We start from the raw sequence: 21,675 nt of genomic DNA, 5'->3' as shown, positions 1-21,675 counted from the left end.
CTTAAGGAAAAGTATAATGTGAAAATACGCCCCTACAAGTAAAAGTCATGCACTCGAAACCCAGCTACTCATTGTATTGTAAAATGGACACACTGAGATTATAAGGGGAAAAAAGAAGGGGAGGTACCATGTTTCTGAATTTGACGTAGTGTTTAACGTTTTTTCCCCACCGTCGCTCTCACACACTGATCTAAAAAAAATAAAATTGACCCAGTAATTTTTAGTGTATGGACTGATTTGGGACCGTTTCATCCTAGACAACAGCAGCACGGCAGCACTGACTATCAAACAGTCTAGTAAAGAAATCGTTCAAAATCAAGACAGCTAAATGGAGTGTTGAGAGTGCCGGTGTGGGTGTGTGTCTGATGGAAACTGTGTGGTATGTGGAAGCCGTGTGTGTTATGAGGATTATTTTATTGATGATTTTCATAACATTTAATTGAATTGGTTATGCAACCTGCCAGCACTCTGACTTTTTAATCTGACACTTTATAGCTACAGTCTGTGCTCTCTGAAATTAACTAACACACACACACACGCACACACTTTCTCTTTCCATTCTTAATGTCTCACATTATTGCAAATGACTAGCGTTGGTTTCCAATAACTGGCTACATTTTGCACTCAGTTCCAAGTCGTTAAAGTACCTCATATGTGAAGCTCTGACTAATGAATCTCTTGCTGAATGTTTAATTTCCTCTGTTCTTTATTAGGAAAGCACAATTTACTAAATATTCAGACGGTCACTGAGCTAATCTAACTAATAATCTCACTGACAAAGCCTACATTGATAAAGCTGCAGATCTGACCCAAATCCTACACAAGGGGAGGGCAAATTAAGAAGGATTTAGATAAGATTAGATAGATTCTGATTTGATTTCTGAAATGCTATCAAACCAGAACCCTTCAGATTTCAAGTGACTTTCACAACCTCTTGAGGCTTAATGGCATTTCAATCAATGTATTTTGAAAACAGGGGCTTGCTTTCCCCAATTCTATCTTAAAAGTGTGACACTGTTTCTGTAGAAGTATTTTAAGTTAAGTGGAGCACAGGAGACACACATTAAGGTCGGTCAGTGCAGTGTATGTTTCCTAAACCTTGTGATGTGTAACTGTATACACTGCAGCAGCATCAGAGGTTTAACAAGCTGGATAAACTTTGAAATGAGTCACGTTAGGTTTTAAATTTAGGGCAGCGGGATGGTTCATGTGACAGGCTTCGTTTGCTTCCTATATAGAAGCTACGATCGGCTGAACGCTTCCACTCACAGTTCACAGGTGGAGGACTTTTAAGGCCGCTGGAAAAGCCACCTCAGGGAAAACAAACAAACAGTTGATGAATAATTTGACATATTTTTTGGAAACATTGTTTCATTGATGAAAACGAGACAATAACTACTTTGTCAACTATGATTAAATCTATTTACAGTTCATCAACGATTAAAAACCAGACATAAATATTAGGGTGGGACTAGTTGGGAAGAGATCTAACCACAATAATCTCTTTGTGTGGTGGTAGGAAGGGAGGAGGGAGACGTGCTAAAGTTAGACCTTTGGTTTGACATTAACAATGTTTGTTTGCTATGATTGGATAAACTAAACTGTCAAATAGGAAATGCTGATCAAATATGACTCAAGAATCTGTTACTGCATTGCCTTAAATGTATTCAGAACCATATTTTGTGTACTTTTAGTGACCAGACTGCCACCATCAAACGGGGCAATTAGTGGTCCCGTCTGGCCCAGTGCATTCTGGGTGTTGTAGACAGCCCAGTTTTATGAGAAGACCATCACTCTAGGGGTGAAATATTTCTGTAAGTATATACTGTGTTTGGAAATTTAAAGGGAAAACTAAACCCATTTCTACTGTAGATGTAGTCGACTAGAGTCTCAGTTACAGGTGAGAAGGCTGCTGAGCCAGTGACCGCAGTTTAAAAATCCTGTCAGGATCCAGGAGACCACTGGATAGTAATTTTGACAGGAGGTTGGGACATCTCCAGCCGTGATTTTAGCAAACATAACATGATCGCTTCCTTTCCCAAACCAAGTGGTTTTTGTGCCTAAGCCTGATCAGATCCTAAGCACAGCATGTCACAAGATAAAATTGTTTAATAAAAAAAAGATAAAATTTATTACGCGAATTAGGTTGCTAAAACTAAATGGCATTTTAGTCAGAAAACTATGACTACAACTAAATCTAAATTTGCTGTCAAAATCAATACTGACTGACAAAGTATGGCATGCATAGAAGGCTTTATACACAAATTCACTTCATTCATTGTATGTGAAAACCGAGCTGCTAATTATGGCCTGAAGAAGCAGAAAAGAAGGAAAGAAGGAAACTGAGCATGAAGCAACACTGCTGTAAACTCCTCCTGCACTGATCTGTATCCGAGTTGACCGCAAAGCTGGTTTTTAGATGGTTAATTACAGAGAAACACAGGAACTGAAGAGAATAGACGAGATGTCAGAGTAGAGAAGATTACAGTGAAAAAAGCTGTTTTAGGACTGCTGGTTTTCTATCAGTGTAATGTTTCTCTGGGCACAAGAGGAGACCTCCTTCATGAGTCCATTAACTCGTGATGTGAAACACTAGCTGCTCCCCCTCTCTCTGGGTGCTCTATATTTCATGATGGGTGCAGGTTACATCTCTGAGCTGGGCCGAGGGGGCACGTGTGTGTGTTTGCATGCCCACAGGAAATATGACGCTGCTCAATCGACGGTGAAGGGTCGAAGGTGTCGGGGGGATTCTCAGAGTGAGTGTGTGACACGGAGGGGTGGTGAGGAGACGGGGATCATGTGTTCCGTCATGTAGGGTGAATCCCTGACATTCTCAAGTAACAACAAACGACACTACGCTTGACCTATACAGGGCTTGATCATATAGCAACACACACACTACAGGTAGTTGGCTCATTAGTTATTTACTGTGTCATGCACATACCCATACACAAGTGCCCAGCCCCCATGAACTTGTAAGACACCAACAATACAGTTGGCAATGGCAAAACATTTGTTGGACAAGAGCAGACTTGTTGACAACGGGCTTATTGATTCATCTGCTGATTATTTATACAATTAATTACTTAGTCTATAAAATGTCAAAAAATGTATGTAAAATGCTGATCAAAAGCCCAAAGTGGCATCCTGTAATTGCTTCTTTTGTCCAACCAACAGTCCCAGACTTTTCATTTATTATCAAAAATGACAGAAAAGAAAGGAAGAAGCAAATCTTTTAACATTTAACAAGCTGGAACAAGCAAATGTCTGATGTTTTTGCTTGAAAAATGACAGAATTTATTTAAAGGTTATCAAAACAGCTGCCAAAAAATGTGTAATTTAATTTAATCCATCAATGGACGAATTGTTACAGCTCTACTTACAACACTGTAAGGATCAACTGACCAGCCATGAACAGAAACATTGAACCCCAATTGAGTTTATCTATTGGCAATTCCAATAAAGTTCATCCAAACAAGATAATAGCATCCTTTACAAGGGTAAGAAGAAAGAAAAGAAAGGCAGTAATATTTTGAACAATTCTTCAGTGAAGGACAGAAAATGAAAAATCTGGAGCTGCAGATGGCAGGAAGATTCTGACAATATGGTGTCTGATCTGCAGCGAAGTTTAGTTTTTTTTAGTTCAGACTACAACCACTACAAAAATAATACTAGGGATCATGTTGTGATTTTCCAACCCTTAAGACTCACAAGGTGAAAACATTACCACTGTCACAGCTTGTAATTTAAACAAACTCAGTGCAGTTTCTAACAAATCTTTTCACAGCAGTTATGAGGGAAATCAGACCGTGGAACTCCTCAAACTGCAACACAGCCGACCAACATTTCTGATCAGCCAGATCGTTGATCGTTCAGGCAATTAATCAGCCGTTGCGACTCCCCGAGAACTAAACATCAAACAACAACAAAGCCTTGTGACTCCCCGATTCTAAAATTAGTCTGCCGTGACTAATTCAGGGTTAAAGATCCGGCTGAATGTGTCTTAAGAGAGAAGCTCATGAGATAAAACCTGAAATGAGCTTTGTCTGTAATGTACACCTACATCACAGAACAAACACTGCCTTTTCTCTTCGGGGAGACCATTAAACATACCTTCTTCTAAAGTTAGGCATTTAACACAATGGTGCACAGCAGAGCTCTTTGACTCTTAAAGGAACAATTTCCGCTGAGCATTGTAAATATTTCTATTACACAATCATACTCTAGAAATGTTCATGCAAAATATCTCAGCTACCGATCTTTCTTGTAGGTCACCATGCAGGCTTAGTCACAACTCTCTTCCGAAGTTGAATCACCTTATATTTGTGTGTCTAACATTAGGCGGTTTTGTCAAATGTGTGAAAATACAATACAACACATTTCTGGACAAACTGGTGGTAACATGTAGTAGGAAGACGGAGAACCTCTGCGTCAGTGTGGGCATTTGTTGGATAGGAAACCAGTAACCACAGACGAACTGAAAGAACTGAGTCGTACAAACACACACACGCTTTTGCTGATTGAACACACACACTAAAAAAGCCCTGCATGCTCTCCTCAGAGAGGAAGTATGTCCTTTTTTTTTTTGCACATTCTCCTATTTTTCCATCTGTCTTTCTCTTTCAGACATAATGAACAGTACTCACGAGCTACTGGTTCTGTCTGAGAAGGCTCACTGGTGTGTGTGTGTGTGTGTGTGTGTGTGTGTGTGGACAGCTGACACCCTCACAGCAACAGAACAGGGGTTGTTGGAGCATGCAACGCTCAAACAAAAACAGACTATGTGAAGTTGGAGGGGGGGGGAGCTGCAAACTAGTAAAAACACAATGAGCGCACAAACATGCACAGACACACACAGACTGGACTCACCTCTAGTCAGGCCGTGTAGCTGACTGGTGTTTCGTCCTCACAGCCAAATTAGGACAGGAGCTGGACATTTGGAAAACAAAGAGAGCGAGAGGTCAAGACTGAGTGTCCTGTGATGATCGCATTTGAGATTCAAAGCAACGACAGCAGCGTGTGTGTGTGTGTGTGTGTGTGTGTGTGTGTGTGTGTGTGTGTGTGTGTGTCAGTCTCTCGAAGCCAGTCCGTCAACTCTAATAACTATATCTAATTTCATGTGTGAAATGGGGTTTCCAGTGTGTGCGTGCATTCTGAGCAGTGTGTGATTTGTGCTTTGGCTTATGTCCACATGATGAAGCTGCACAAAGACACTAAAAGCAGCTCTCTTGCCGAGCTTCAAACACACACACACACACACACACACACACACACACACACACACACACACACTCACTCACTCAGGTCCCCTCTAGACACAGTATGATTTCTCAGAAACAATAATGAATAACATCAGCCAGAAAAGGAACCCAACAGGCAACTTTCCTCCAACAATATAGCACTTGTGCAAAGTCAGGAGTCTGGCCACCATCACCACCACCACTATCGTCATCTGTCTCTTTCATCATCATAATCATCCCCAACCTGTCTTCTTTGTCACCATAAACTATCTTACAGAATGACGTTTCTGATAATGACAGGACAACAAATGCACGTAACCTGAAACTCGAAGTCACACTGTTGCAGGATGACCCTCAGTCACATCAATATGATGCAGTTGAAGGAATTAACAAAAGAAAGCAGTTCCATGTAAGTGCATCTTCACTCAGGCGTTAAAAAAAGGCTTTAGAGGGAGACGCAGGAGTAAGTTACACTTCTGTAGCTCAGTGATTATATTTGGAAACCAACAGCTGTTAGCCAGGTTAAAGAGACAGTTCACCCCAAAATCAGAAATACATATTTTTCCTCTTACCTGTAGTGCTGTTTATCCATCAAGATTGTTTTGGTGCGAGTTGCCGAGTTTTGGAGATATAGCCTTAACTCGAATATAATAACTAAATGGCATTCGGCTTGTGGTGCTCAAAGTACCAAGAAAACATTTGAATACCTCAACAGTGATGTCTCTTTCCAGAAATAATGAATCAAGATCATACTTTGCTGCGAGCAGTTTCATGCATTTCATTTCCGTATCATCGGACTGAAAGACGAGTGCATCTACTCTTGGACAAGAGGCTTGCTAACTAAACGAAGTAAGCTAATGTTACAGCTCAGCCGGGAATGGCGGTATTAATGTTTACATCCTGCAGTGCCACAAGCCTCTCTTCCATGAGTCTTCCTTCCGTGAGGGGATACAGTTGGCAGGTGTAGTTTTATAGAAAGAAAATAGTTACGACATAAAACTGATTACAGCAAGGTCTGTGGAATAACTTGAGTAACCAGCAACCCTATCTGAATCATCTTGGACCTGAGCATTCTGCCATTATTTTAGTTTCCTGAAACCGAACTGTAACCTATGATTTATCTCAAATGTAGATCATTTCCTGTAACCCTTTCATATAACTTTGTGAATCTGAGCTTGAGTAACTGGGAAACATAGCTGTCTAGTTTTTCAAATAATTTTTTTTGGCACTTTGAGCACCACAAGCGTAGTGTCATCTGGTTCAAATATATTAAAGGGGAAGGCAGAAATCTCTAAGGTCCATATCTCTGAAACGTGTCAACTAACACCAAACAATCTAGATGGATAACTGGCACTAAAGCTAGGAGGAAAATCATGTTGGGGGGGGTGAACTGTCCCTAGGATGACTAGTATAACAAGGATTCGTGCCAAGACATCCTTAAGTTAAAGGAAGACAAAACCACAAAAGTAATCGGGCCCAGATGCAAGTTTGTGCAAGATTTTGACAAAAACTACAGCAACAGAGATGGATTTTGTGGAGTTTGTGATTCACAGAACCTCAAAGGGGTCAAGGCACCATGAAGAGAAATGAAAAGTTTACAAGTGCAGCAGATTAGTATATGCTTTGATAATATGAAGCCAATCTTTTATTAATAGATAGACATGATGCAGTCTTGTCCCGTTTAAAAATAAATCTCAATGTATGTCGAAAAATAGACATTGAAACTGAATTTAAGGGGGAAAAAACTGTTAACAATTAGAGTAAAAATTCCCTAGACCAGCCTTAGATCAAAGACCTCTTCTCAGGACTGTGTTTCACTGACTTCTTCGTCACGCCAAAAATAATCAAAAACACTTGTATTGGGGAAAAAGGCATATGGAAAAGCTTGACTTGCGTTTGCTTCTGTACCTGCAGCAAGTCTCCAAACATGTAACGATACGTCTTTTGACACAGCAGGTCACAGCAAGGAAAAGTGCAGGCGTTACTAATAACACTGACGATGACTCTATTCTGTTTGCGTGAGCCAGCATGCACAGTACAAGGACCATGAAACTGAAGCAGCCAAATGTAATTCAGTCCGTTTTTTTTTTTTGGTTTTGTTTACGCCTATGTTTTTTTTCCTACGGTGACGTGTCAAAATGTTTAACTATCGCTACTGCATTTCTTCATTTAACAAAAAGTCTGAGCAGCTCCAGAGTCAAGTGCACCTGTTATAAACTCTCCCTCCTGCCTTTAACACTTGTTTTACAGACTTAGAACTTGAGCAGCAATGGCTCATCCTAACAAAACACCCTCCACATTATCATTAACACAACCTGCAGTGCAGCCGAGCTTGTAACATCAGCAACTTCGCTCGAAGCCACTTGACCTTTCTCTGTGACCTTTCTTCTCGCGCTCGATACTGCAAAAGTTATAATGCTATGAATTATGTCACAGCTCCGCAGGCCATTCTGCAGCTCCAACATAAGATGATATGGCAGTCTAGTGTGTATGATGTAACTACATTGCAGCTGATGATGTAACCAGCTCTGCAGGCAGAATCGAGCTGCACAATGCACACAGCATCGTCTGAGATCTCCTCAAAGAGACGGAGACAGACAGAGAGAAAGAGAGAGGGAGAACAAATAAAAGAAAAATAGAAAACAGCAGGCTGGTCAGACAATAGACAGCAGTCTGAGTGTGTGGATGCTACAATTACACACAATGACACACTCAATCAGGCAGTCACTCAACCATTACAATTCACTTTGTGCAAAATGTATATGCAAATAAAAACAGGTTCACGAACACTGCAGAACTGCTGCACAGCCGCCTTGACCGACAAGTACTACTGGCCTAACTGACGATCAATCAATCAATGTCTGGAATGCCGCGCACACACACACACACACACACACACTGTGTAGTCCCGTCCATAATGTGTGTGTATGTGCAGGTGTTTGCTCGGAGTGTCCCGGGGTGTAACATAATGCCAGTCTTGTCGACACAAAAGACGCAGGAACAGTGATTTCATCATCTCATTCTCATCTCCCGTCTGTCAACAAATAACAAGACTTGTTTGCAAACGCTTGCTGAGTGCTCTTGCAACCACCGCTTCCTGCCGTTTGCTGCTGCACTGCATTAAAGTGCCTTGCTCAAGGGCACCCCAAGGCTTCTTCTACCTGACAATGTATTTTCAAAAGATGGGTTTTAGTGAACTGTCAGTGTGATCTGAATGGATTCACGGAGCAAACAGCCTAAATCAAAGAGAGGTTTGCTTCGTCGTTATGCAGCAGTAATATATAAGTAGAGTTGCAATGATTAACCCATTACTTTTCAACTATTCAATTAATCACAACCTATCTTTATTTCGTTTGTTTCTTTACTCCTCTATGACAGAAAACTGAATAGCTTTCAGTTGTGGACAAATCAAAACATTTGAGGACGTCATCGTTGGCTTTGGGAAACACTGTTCGACCATTTTCTGACATTTTATTTACCAAACAACTGATCTATAAGTCGAGAAAATAATCAACAGATAAAGTCCTAAATCTAAGTATTCGATTTTTACAAAAAGTTAAATACAGAACCCCACATTACATAATGCTGCTATACATGTCTGACAGCATAGCTTACTGCTTGCAGGTGAAACAAAGATGGTAAATTATTGGCTACAGTCCAAACAGAGTCATGTCTAACAGCTGCAGCAGTACACGATACTGCAGTGGGTCGTTTCTGCTGGTGTCATTGTTTTATAACATGACTTATTACTCAAACATAGTCTGATCTGTTCTGTGTCTTCAGCCTGTGCGGACATGATTTACAATGAATCTATATTTCATGTACAAACTTCATGTTGACATAAAAAAACGTATGAGGATGTGAAGCTTTAAAAAGGTTTATTTGACTCTCCTCGCTGTGTGTTATAGATTTGTGGTGGACTCGTTAATGTAGGGGTCATGCATTATGATTGCAGTGGAAAATCTGGGTGAGCAATGACAGCGTTAGTCAGACACTGGAACAGACAAGGCTGGCTGAACGGCGAAACATGTTGGATAATCAGACGGCCTTGCCAAGCTTTCTATGCCGAGGTCACAAGATCGGTAGAGAGAAACAACGCTGGTTATAGAATAGAATACAACAGAATGAGAGATTAATGTCGTGAAGAGCAGAGGACAGAGTTCAGAAGAAGTGAGGAAAATGAACTTGAAATAGAGGCAAGTTTAGCTCCCATCCTCCAATTTGATTGTTTTTCTTGGTCTTTTTTTATTCTAACTCTGGATTTTGGAGAAAGGTTGCACAAAATAAGCAATTTAAAAGACGTCACCTTCAGAATTTTACACTAGTTTCTCACATTTTACAGATCCAACGAATACTCGAGTAAATAATCGGCCGGCAGGTTAATCAGTGATGCAGGCTCTCGCCCAGGAAATTGTTTAGCCAAGGTAGTAAGCCAACTGGATCCAGATGTTGGTCGATAAACCATTGTCGATTAATCTGCTGATTGTGTTCTCGATTAGTCAACTAGCTGTTCAGTCTGTGTTGTGATGGTGTCCTCAAATGTCTTGTTTTGCGCACAACCCAAAGATATACAGTTCATTGTCATAGAGGAGTAAAGAAGACAGCAAATATTCACATTTAAAGCTGGTATCAGAAGATTTAGACCTTTTACCTTTAAAAAAATGACTCAAACAGATTAATTGAGCATCTAAACTCCTGACAATAGTTGGTAACTAATGGATTTTAAATTAAATAGACTACATTTGCTGTCTGAAATAGCTTCTGTGCACCTTTTATTTGAGGTTTTAAGTTTCAATAGTTGTATTATTCTAATGATTCTAGGCTACAAACACTGTAGTGGAAATTATGGTCAGTTGCAGCAATTTCAGTGGAGGCATTCAAATGTTTTGAAGCGAGTGACACAGGACAGTGCGGGGACAAGGTAACACACAGTGGTTTGAAGTAACGTAGTAACGTTACACACGTTGAGTACATTACAGTCCGAAGCGTTACTGTGTTTTCACTCCATAAAAGGACACGACCTGCTCAGCGCCATAAACCAGTCAAAAAGAGCAGCTAATCTCGTAGCTAGCCTCCATGTAGATGCAGCCACGGTGTTTTCAGACAGTCTTCACGGTTCACTCCACACATTCTGCCCTCCTCCACCTCCTTCTCCTGCTAGCTCCTCTCATGCTACACAGTTAGCTAAGCTACCACCGGCAGCAGGCACAAAGAAGAGCCCGCACAGCTGACCCTGATTACTGGTGGCCAAACATGCAAGCCATGCAAGCCGCTCCGTCTTACCTCCCTGACAGCGACGGCTGCTCCGAGTCCCCACGCAGACCCGAGCAACGCTTTCCAAACGTGATTTTTTTTTGTTGTTTTACGCTGCCCAGGGCTAGTCGACCTCGTCGGCTGTCTGGAAGAGATGCTGAGTGTCTGCTCGGCTCTGTTTGAAGCAGCAGCTCTCTCCTTTCTGCCTCTCACTGTGAAAATACAACTTCAGCCCTCTACCGTAAAGCACCGCACGAAAGCGCCGTGGCTTTTTAAGCCAATAAACGTCGCTGACGGCCAGTAAAGAGGAAAGGAGATCAGACCGTACTCGCTAATCACTAAAACGAACGAATTAACCGAAAAGCAACACACAAGACGGAAAAAGGTTGCTGTTTTATGTAGTGGCACGTTAAATTGCGTATAAACACGAGCACAGATGGAAATAGAAAGAGCTTTACTCACCTCTAGTGGACGTTCAAACTCGCTACAGGAAACGTTTACAACGAATTTGCGCTTTTTAAACTAGCTTTACGGTTGGACCAGAATGATAGACGTTAAACAAACGTGACGTAGCACGACCAGGACCAATCAGCTTCCAGGACGGGCGGGCCGGGACGTACAGAGATAACGGGACCAAAAACCCTCCGTCTGTTATCATTAACGGACACGTCTGTGGATAATAATGTGACATTTTACAAGAGATATTACAGGTTTTGGTGTATGCCATAAGGGGAGAAGAACATGCTGCTGGCAGCCGGTCTAGAAATACAGTGAAAGTAAGTAATCCGGACTTTGCCTTCAATAAAACCTGTTAGCGTTAGCTAGCTTAAATGCTACTGGTCTATAAAAGCTAGCTAGCTGTCATTGTAACATGAGCTATTGATTTCAGCTAGGGAAAGTGACATGTTGTCCGATGTGGTTAATAATAACACATGTTTAATAGTCATTAGCAGCTGTTTTAACGTTGCTGTCTAGTCGTACATGTCGGTTTTCTCGCCAAATGAACGTTACTCTATAGCTAACTGAACGTAAACGAGAGTCTGATTGTTTCTGACCTCTCCTCTCTCTTCTGTCCAGCCTCTGTTTCCTCCTCTGATCTGTCTCCAGTCTGTGAGATGTCTCTGGCTCAGAGGGTTTTGTTGACCTGGGTCTTCACCCTGGTCTTCCTCATCATGCTAGTACTCAAACTGGATGGGAAGGTAGAGGTTTTTTCCTCTTAATACTTGTCAATCTCATCTTTTGAGTCACCCCTTTCTCTCAGCTCCTGGTTACTGAACATTTCATCAGCTACACTGTCAGTCAAATGTATTGTTCACCCTTAACTTTAGGTAATCCAGCTCAATCAAGACAGCCTAGTAGTCAATTTACTGCAAAGCATAAGTGTGTGATTAATTCAATTTTACTCTCAGGATTCATAAAGTACATCATCTTCTCGCCGGAGCTAGAAAGTGACCCATCACTCTGAAAGAAGACAGAAACCATGGATAAAGTCTTGATTATGTAACTATAATCTTCTTCCTGTCCTTCCTCCAGGTGCAGTGGAACTGGTTCCTCATCTTCCTCCCAGTCTGGGTCTTTGACGGCATCCTCATCCTCATGCTTGCCATCAAGATGGCAGGCCGTTGCAAGCCTGGTTACGACCCACGCAACGGCTCCCCGGACCTGCGTCTGCGTGCCTGGTACCTGACGGCCATGCTGCTCAAGCTGGGCTTCTGCCTGACGCTGTGCGCCAAGCTGGAGAAGCTGGCGGACGTAAAACTGACATTTGTGTGCATACCGCTGTGGACAATGTTACTGGGGGCACTGGTGGAGCTGGGGCTGAATATCTTCCCTGAGAGGAGAGAGGCATGAATGTCTGGTGTCTGACCTCAACATGAATCATCACAATTTAACAGTTGAGGAAAGATTTGTGCTTTTATGACCATGACTTTGTGAAATTGGAGCTGACGGAGGCTCCAGATTGAATCAAATCTCAGACATAAGATTAAGAGACTTAAAAAAATAATAATCATTGTGTGGTCAGACCTCAGTGGAGTCTGCTGTAAGGGCTTCAACAGGGCAGCTGCTATTAAATCCGTCACAATCCATTCATTTAAATTATCAATTTAGCTTGGAAGCGGCTCTATTTTCTTTATAAAGACAGAAAATGCCATAAGGGGAACAACTATACATGTATAAGACTACTGTGAAGCCGACACTGGAAACATTAACGTCCTTTAATGTTTGCTTTTGTTTTGAACTCAAGATGTTACGGATTGTTTTCTAGTGTATATAAAGCTAGCAAAGCTGCTTTTCTAAAAAAAACAAAAAACTGGATGATCCGAATGATATTTGGTGAATTTTGACTTTTGTTTGGAAGCCAATGTTTTGCCAGTTTATGAAAAAAAATGATGAAAACTTAGCCTTGATTAGAAAATATATGTATTCCCATGTTAAGTTGTAATTAAGAGATAAAAAAAAGTCAAAATTATGATCTAGACTTTTTATCTCATAATTATGATTTACAATGGGAATATATTTTCATTAATTTAAGTTTGCTTTTTTTTTTTTGTATGTAACTGGCAGAAGTGGGCTTCCATACTCCCGGTACCAGAATAATGAGTGTAAGTGTACATTTTCTTACATGTACTTTAGATATTGTATGGCACTTTTTTCTTCTCATTCCTGAGCTGTGGAGAGGAGGCGGCCAAGTATTATTTCCCAAGTTATAAATTAACTTCAGAGGTGTTCACGACAACAGCTTAGTTTTGGCTGCAAGCACGTACGGAGCCAATAATTACAGAAATTGTTTGGGACATAAAAGCATCTTTGGAGAACTTGTGATGTTCCTTTTTTCCCCCCCAGGCTACCTCCTCTGCTGTGTACAAGGTCTCTTCTGTCATCATGTGGCCCATGAAAATCAGTGCACTGTTAATAGGTACAAAATTCTAAGGTCAGTAAGAGAAAGAACTGGGCATGACCAAAGTGATTAACAGTCATATGAATATGGGAAATCTAAATTAATGCCTCACAGCTCATCAGCTTGCTTCATATTCCAACTTTACGGTACGGCTGACACTGTGCATGTTTTGTGCCATGTGATTGTTTATAAGTATTATAAAATACATTCTTTGCGTTATTTTGCACCATGTAGAAATGAGAAGGTATGAGTGTTTTGAGATGGAAAGTATTTGATAATTGATGCATGTCTTGTTAAAAAATAAATGTCCTCTGTACATTGAACGTTGAGTCTTTGTCTCTAATAGTCATAATGACACAAAATCAAGCTCGAGTGCTTTAGTTACAGACTCTGCAAAACAAAATACTTAGGTCAGGGGGGAAAATCCTGTGGGGACATGACCTGGAATGAACTGTGAAGCAACCACAGAGCCAGCAGCAGTGTGTGTGTGTGTGTGTGCCCTTTCAGACACTGAAAGCTTTGTCTTTCTCCATTTGTCTTAAAATATTGTGGTATTTTTGTATGACTTTACATAATTCTAATATTCAGATATATAACCATGTGAGTTCAACGTTTCCAGTTTGCAATCTTCGTATCAACAGAGCTCCATTTGTCCTGACTGTCCTCACCAAGAGGAACTGAAAGTATGGATAGAAATGATTTACAAAAGTGCAGCAGTGGACAATCTTCCAGAAGGCTTCGTGTAGCCTGAAGCCAGTTTCCACAGTGGAAACACTTGCGTCAGACACCACACCTTTAACATTGGCCATCATCAGAGATGGAGGTGAGTAAGCTTACATGTATGTCCAGGAAGGGGAGAGACTGAAAGAGGATGGGTGGAACGGGAGAGCTGGAGAAGAGTTGTGCTGAGGAAAGAGGAAAGTCTTAATGTGCAATGGCTGGTTGGGCTTTTCATCATTACTTATTACGCGTTATTCCTTAACATGCCAGCATGCCAACTGCTCTTGTAAATTTAGCTCAGGCAGCACTCATCGCAAAGGAGACGTTCACCCAAAAATGAAAATTCAGTCATACTCAGCTTCACACTGATGGAAAGTCTGCTGAAGTTTTGTAGTCCACGAAACATTTCTGGAGCCTCACAACAAAACATCACAGCAGCATTCTCCTGAACAACTGAAGTCGATGGGGACTTGTTTTAAAATGTTAAAAAAAACAACAGTTTCTGGAAGCCCTGAAATCCCAAATTGATCTGAAAAGGTGTTATTTACACCCTTGATGCGCAGTCAACCTCGTGCACCCACTTCAGACGGGGTGCGTGCGAACGCTTTTAATTTAGCAGCTACAGTGAAGAATTAAACGAACTAAATAAATGAACTGAATAAACAAACTGACCTTAAAGGACAACACAACTTTATACTGTTTAACTTTGTTTATATTTGGCGGACCCCGCCAACTTTCTAGCTTTAAACAGTGTTCTGGGGACCTTATTTTCCTCTGAGAACAGCTTGTTTATTCAGCTATGGAAAAATAAACATTTCTGAGTTTGCATTATTACCACATTAATATTGTAAATATTGAGATTCTGAGTTTGAATTTCTTCGAAGTGGGCCCAACACCGCATTTCGGGAACCATTTAACTAAACTACTGAACTGTACAAAGTAGTAAAACTAGTAAATTGCTACTTAAAATGCACAGGGACACATCTGTATTAACAGTCTAATATATACAGGCTTTTTAATGCAGGACTTTTACCTTTTTTTGGGGTGTTTTGACATTATTGTATAGGTATTTTTTTACTACAGTGAGAGATCTTAATACTTCTTCCACCTCTGCTAATATGACATAAAGTCAAACATCTGTTTATGAAGCTGAAAAAGTAGAAAAAGCTCACATTAATTTAACAACTTACCAAATCACGAGTGCTGTTTCCACATAATTAGTACCGTGGCTCTTCGACCTTTGACTGAAAGACTGTGCACTCTGTGTGAACGCACTCACGCGCTCTCAATGAGGTTTTTCCGAGTATTCCCTCCAAAAACCCTTTCTCTGTCTCGGCTCCAACTTCCTGCCTCACACCCACTCACTGTAAAGGTCAGCTGAGCTCCTCTGGCATTCCTGCTGTGTGTGTGTGTGTGTGTGTGAGTGCACAAACGGATGAAAACAGAGTATTTGACCTGACAAACACCAGGCCTGAATTATGGGGCTACTGCACTGTGGTGTGTATGAGCTGTCTGCTCCAATCTGGCCTGGTAACTCTGCTGCGCTCATTGCTGCAGACTGCAGTGAGTGGGTGGCTTGCATAAGGGCTATACACAGAGAGAAAGCAAAGGCATACATTAAATAAAGGTGGAGGTATAGTTTCCAAACACAGGGGGACATTTTCTAAATTCTGAGGTCCGGGTAAGGTTGCTAAAAAGTTGGTGAATGCTGGGTAGTTTTTCCAGGCTGCTGTTTTCAGTCCACAATCTCTATGTATGTATAAATATGTCACTGTTGTGTTCACAGTTTGTTTCAGCTGCCCACAAGTGGCGCAAATCTGTTATGTTTAAAGCTGCCCTATGGAGTTTTCCTGTAACAAACAAAACGTATGTTTACATCACGTGTAAACCCACTGTGAAGTCACCCATTGATTTGTGGACTACCATTCTGAGGCCTCGAGTTGGCACCATCATTTACAGAATGAACATCATACTTTGTTGAACAAGGCTTGAAACTACAGTTTGATACCATAAACTCAACACAGGAGCACAGGAGTAACTAGTAGCTAGTAAGCTCAGTTAGCCGTGGAGCTAGTGGTTCGGACTGGGAGGCTGGGGACAAGGGGATTGCAAGTATTTTCATTGCTGGTGGGATTTTTGGACCAGAATGGACCGGAGCCTACTGGCTATCATGCCAACTTCAGTAGATATCTCTGCAACACCATACATAGACGTCATAATATCAACACTGCTATTTCTGTTGATAATTTTTGTTCATAATTGAGGGTTTTCAACTAAATCATACACACAGCACCTTTAATATAAAGTGGTGATGATTTTCCCAGTTCTTGAGCGTACACTCTTTTGGATATATATATTTATATGTGTTTTTTTCCCACCCGACCAGGAAAAAACAAACAACTTTTGATGCAATATTTTTCATACATTGAACCTTTTATTAGCTAGGCTCATATTTAAAGTAGAAACCACACTACAAGTTTTTTCCTCTTTACAAAACTTCTTATGTACACTACAGTGCTGACAGTTAAAAATCACAGAAACAAAATAGAAAAAAAAAAACCAAAAACAAACCAAAAACCTTGAGATAAATAAACTCTGTGAAAACAACACCAGCCCCTGAAGACTCGTTTTGTTTTCGACCATAATTCTGTCACATTTGTACAAAAAATATATAAGTTCCTGTCAGTTTTCTTTTTGTAACATCTGAAACCAAAAGCATAAAAAGAGCTGCAGAGCGCCTTGCAACCGGCATCAAGTGCTTCATTATCACATCGCTCTCCCCAAAGCCATGAAGTGAAGAGTTCTGTCTCTGAAATGATGTCCTGAAGGGAGCTGAAGGCTTCTTACGTTTCATTTTCAAAGATCTTCCAGGCTGGACTGGAATCCTAAATCTCACCACAGATATTTGCTCTCATTTTCCAGTAAAAATTTAAAAATGGGACTCCTAAAAAGCGCCCATAAAAAGGACAGAACTCTTTATCTACATGGCTTGGGACCATTTAGTAGTTCACAGTTAAAGACAGGCACTGGGGAAACGTTGTGGGCTACATTAGCAAGTGGGCTTGTACTCCAATATTGATATTAAAACCAAAGACATCAATTTTTCTCAACATCAAAGCCCCACAACTGTGGGATGACTCTAAAATCAGATATTCACCATTTTAGAGAAACATATACTCTTCATAGTTAATAATTTATTGTACTTTTAAAACACAAGAGCTCACTCCAGTCCCTGGTCGATAAATAAAACATTTAATAAAACACGATGCTCCACACTGTAGAGAAACTGGACTTCAGGTAAATAGATAAATAGTGCTTTGGGAATGAACTCTCGACAGTGTACCTTCTGTTTGTCTCAAAGCACAAAGAATAAAAAAAAACTTGTATCATTGAAGTGCTGAGGCCTGAATGATAAACGGAATAGAGTTGGAAGAACCTGAAATTGTTAATAATCGAACATAATCTGGGTTTCATTAAGTATCTTCAACAGTGTCAACTGTATCCATGTCACAAAGTGCTGTAATGAGTCACATTTGGGAAGTCTGTGCACCTGCATCTGTCTGATATTGCTCTGTCATTCTTATCCAGATGCTGTGAGATCTAACTCATGGCAAGCTCTTAATGTAGCTGCAAAGCTACTAGATGAAGAATATTTCAGTGACCCTGAACCATTACCTAAAAGTTGATAAGGTAACTAAGATTTAGGATTTTTTTTCTTTTAGTGAGACCAATATTTTTGTGGATGTGTCCTGAATGTGTTTTTTCCTGAGACTCTAAAGGCCTGCATGTGTAGCAGCCTTGGCTGGGTCAAGTTCTTCCTTGGCTGACCAGCAAGTGCTCGGTTTCCAACATTAGGAGACCCCGGTACACATCCACCAGACACTGAAAAATCACAGCTGAATTACAATAAGAGCTCTGCCACAGGTGTTGAGAGCTACAGGTACAAGATATTCGCAAAGCTTTAAAGGAGTAGTTCGACATTTGGGGAACATATACATATTGATACCTTTCAGGTTAGCCAAGCTTAGCAAAAGCTAGAATTACCGCTCACGTTTGTATACCTCCGCACACGAGTAAGTTGCAGTTTACATCCATGTCTGTCCAGAGTCATGTTATATATGTCAGTGAAACCAATGAACTTGTGTTGGCCTACTGCTGTATGTCTTTTAATGTCAAATTTGTTGTATGTGTTCACATTCTTGGCCAATAAAGCTGCAAATTGTGAATACTAAATGCTTTACAAACATCTTCAAGAAGGAAACGCAGAAAATCTATACAATCTCCACAGTTTTAAGGCGAGATTAGAGTCAATAATTCAGTATCTGACCAAATGTGAAATATGGTCACAATCTGGTGTTAAATAATGGCCAGAGAAGTGTTTTTATGATGTCACAGTAAAGTTGAGCTTTGCTCTTTTGGATATAAAATGTCATCACTTAGGTTAATCCTATCCTATGTGAAATGTTACCACACTGTAATTAGAGAATGAATTATTAAGTTGTTGCCAAACATTTGTTTTGTGAGATCACAGTGACATCAGTGTTTTCAGTCTTTATGCTAAGCTAAGCTAAGCAGCTGCTACCTAGAGCTTTATATTTACTGTACAGACATGAGAGTGACATCAATCTTCTTGTCTACCTCGAGGGCAGACTGCAAATAAACCGCATTTCCCAAAATGTCAAACTATTCTTTTAAATTGTGACTCTCTTTAATTTTACATTATAGTGTAGCTTATTATACTGATTTATAATTGTTATGGGGGTTTCCTTTTGTTTAGTGGCACTAATATTCTTCTTGGACAACAAAACACTGGAACTCGTTAGAAAAGTCACTTGTTAATTACATTTAAGCACTCCTCAGTGAATTAATCGGACATTAGCGGCTTTTTAAGAGCTTTGAACTCAGAGTAAAAATACTGATACTTCTTGTCACCATATCAATAATGGGGAAAAACAATAATATTTAAACTCAGCAGATTATTGCAGAGCATTATTGCTCAAAATACAATATTAGGGAAAGGTACTGCGATATACTGTATTGATAAAGATGTATCGATACAATATAGTAGAGGAAATGTAGCGATATTACCTCAATACATCAGTGTACTGTGTAAAATCTGAATTTGACCCATCATTATTTCAGAAACAGTCTTGGGCACAAAGAATACGCTAGAAAAAAGCCACAAAAATGGAAGCATTAGCTGCAAGTTTCACAAAAAGGTCGTCATCAAGACCTTTTTTATATAAATATGTGACACAAAGTCTGAAGAAACCATTTTTTTCCTTCCTAACTGTGACGGCTTCACAGATTTTCTGATATTTGAGGGTTATGCTCACTTCAAACAACAGAACCAGACAGCAGTTTTCCTCAAACTACCAATAAATGCAATTAGTTCTCAATATTTTTGAACCCAAGCACAACCAGTACAATCTAAACCAGTCCAATCAAGAGGTCTGGGGTAAATAAACTCTGCTTTATAAACTACTGTCTTCAAACACTCCACCGCCGTCCTCCTTATTTCACAACAACACAACCAAAATAAAACCTTGTACAAGTACAGTCGTTTAAAAACAGCATCCTTATGTACAAAAACTACTATAAAATCTGCTCCTCTTCATGCTTCGGGGGAGGCGAGAGGACAGAAGGGGAAGGCTGAGGGGGAAGAGGCGGTGGTAGAGAAGGAGGAGGGGGAGGCGGCGAGGAGGAAGGGGGAGGCGGTGGGTGAGGGAAAGGCGGCGCTGATGTTTGGTATGGCATCGGGTACGAGCTGGGTGGCGGCTGGGAGAGGAAAGACTGAGGAGGGAGGAAGGGGTGGTGAGAGGGGAAGTGGGGATGCTGAGGGGGGAAGATGTAGGGGTGATGGTGAGACAGGTGAGGAGGGAGAGACTGGGAGGTGCTGTGGGGAGGCTGGTAGTACGGCTGAGACTGCGTGGTGATGTTTGGTTGGTGCAGGTGAAGTGAATGGGGCGGCGGTTTTTGACTGAGGAAAGAGTTCAGAGTTTGTGAAGGGAGAGAGGTAGTCGGGGGGAGAAGCGGAGGCCGGTGAGGGAGATGAGAGTGTGGCAGGAGAGGGGGGAAAGAGGGGGGAAGCATGTGAGGGAGATGAGGAGGGGGGAGATGCTGGGGTGTGTATTGCTGCATGTAAATTCCTTGTCTCCCGGCGTCAGGTGGCGGATGTATCTGATTCGCAGACGTTCTGGAGTCTGCGCCGCGAGTCCATTTCTCTTGGAGCGTCCACGAGTCTGGCGGCGTTCGAGCTACCGTGTGTGTCCGCGTGCCGGCTTGTACATCAACAGAAGATGACCCGTGTGGCGCCCGAACCTCCGTCTGCACTGAAGGGACGCGAATAAAGTCTTTGTCCTTCTGTTTGTCTGACTTAGAGGAGGAAGGCAGCTGAGACGTCGAAGACACGGCTGGAGGAGGGATTGTGGAGGAAGACTCCACTGCAGGCTTGGGACTCGTCAGGGAAGATGTAGCGGAGGTTGGGGTAGAGGTAGAGGATGGAGTGGGAGCAGCTAGAGAGGAGCGTCGAGAAGGCGATAAAGAAGAGGAAGACTTAGGAGCTGAAGAAGAGGAGGAGGAGGAGGAAGTTGTACTGGAAGACGTCGTCCTGCTGTCCGAGTGATGGTGATGGTGGTGGTGATGATGATGGTGCTTTGATGATTTGGGTTTTGTGTCCTGATGAAGAGGGTGAGGTGAAGAGGATTTGTTCTTACAGAGAGGAGGGGCAGGAAGTTCTGCTTTCACCTTTGCAGGAGGTGAAACCTGCTGTTTGGGTTTCTCTCCTATAACCCTCTCCACCTCTTCCTCTTTGTCTCCAGCGCTGCTCACGTTCAAGTCCGCTGAGTACGCAGGCTGAGAGGAGAGAGGTGGATGCTGCTCCTCCTTTTTAACAACCAGCAACGTCCTGTTTCCTGCCTCCTCCTCGTCCTCATCCTCCTCCTCCTCCTTTATCCTCTCCTTCACTTCTTTCCCACCCTTCTTTTCTCTCCTCTGCTCCTCTTTTTCCTCCACTTCTTCCCTCTCTTTCTCCTTCAACTCAACTTCCTCCTCTTCTTCCTTCACCTCCTCCTCCTCCTCCTCCTCCTCCTCTTCCTCTTCTCCCTCTCCTTGGTGGTACTGTTTTAAACGGACGTGCCAGGCCAGGCTGCAGACGGACGACACGGTCTTGAACTGGTGGACCACGTTGCGGGGGATGAAGTAGATGTCGTCGTGGCAGAGGCGGATGCGAGCGTAGCGGATGCCCTCCCGACGCAGCTGGTTTAGTTTGGCATCATCCACCCACTGCACGCACTGTGAAGACAGAGGAGGGGTGGAAATGAGGAGGTGCACTGGAAAATGAAACCTCCATCTTTTGAAATATATTTTGAAAACTAGAAGAAAAATGTATTGTAACATGCAATTAATCTTAACTTTTTAAAACTTTTGGCTTAATGACACAATATGCAAAAATCATAATTTTGCCACACAAACACTTTCTAGTATCACTTACTTTGCATTTATCTATTTATTGCTGACAACAATTTTGTGAAAGATAATGTTTGGAATATGAAGGAAATTCCT

General features: G+C 41.5%; 3 protein-coding genes across 7 annotated transcripts in view; 1 reads left to right on the top strand and 2 right to left on the bottom strand.

Annotated features, from left to right (window-relative positions):
• The window catches only part of LOC141008663 (protein PHTF2-like), a 40,669-nt gene extending 29,695 nt beyond the window's left edge, over nt 1–10,974 (bottom strand). Inside the window, exons 1-2 of one of the 4 annotated variants that reach the window (XM_073481112.1) lie at nt 10,956–10,974; nt 4,870–4,929 (exon numbers count right to left, since the gene is read on the bottom strand). The gene's annotated coding sequence lies outside the window, so the exon portion shown is untranslated. Of the gene's footprint in view, nt 1–4,869; nt 4,930–10,523; nt 10,696–10,955 lie in introns of those variants that run through there. The other 3 variants (XM_073481111.1, XM_073481114.1, XM_073481113.1) reach the window with 3 other exon arrangements.
• A 166-nt stretch (nt 10,975–11,140) lies between these two features.
• On the top strand, nt 11,141–13,715 carry LOC141008356 (transmembrane protein 60-like). 2 transcript variants are annotated; one of them, XR_012180066.1, is made up of 4 exons: nt 11,141–11,269; nt 11,571–11,692; nt 12,027–13,096; nt 13,338–13,715. XR_012180066.1 is itself a non-coding variant. In XM_073480681.1 (3 exons), the coding sequence occupies exons 2-3, from the start codon at nt 11,609–11,611 to the stop codon at nt 12,342–12,344; spliced, it is 402 nt and encodes a 133-aa protein (XP_073336782.1). In that variant the 5' UTR covers nt 11,141–11,269; nt 11,571–11,608; the 3' UTR covers nt 12,345–13,715. The 2 variants fall into 2 exon arrangements, 1 of the variants encoding a protein (XP_073336782.1); XM_073480681.1 differs by having other exon boundaries at nt 12,027–13,715.
• Nucleotides 13,716–16,526: 2,811 nt separating this feature from the next.
• LOC141008437 (uncharacterized) overlaps nt 16,527–21,675 on the bottom strand; it is a 39,844-nt gene continuing 34,695 nt past the window's right edge. Inside the window, exon 9 of the mRNA XM_073480803.1 lies at nt 16,527–21,405. Coding sequence (XP_073336904.1) covers nt 19,708–21,405 — 1,698 coding nt within the window. The 3' untranslated portion in view covers nt 16,527–19,707. The remainder of the gene's footprint in view (nt 21,406–21,675) is intronic.

The sequence above is a fragment of the Pagrus major genome, chromosome 14, assembly GCF_040436345.1.
Source record: "Pagrus major chromosome 14, Pma_NU_1.0".
NCBI lineage: Eukaryota > Metazoa > Chordata > Actinopteri > Spariformes > Sparidae > Pagrus > Pagrus major.
The sequence above is the reverse complement of the archived record's forward strand: the minus strand, read 5'-3'. Positions and strand labels throughout refer to the sequence as shown.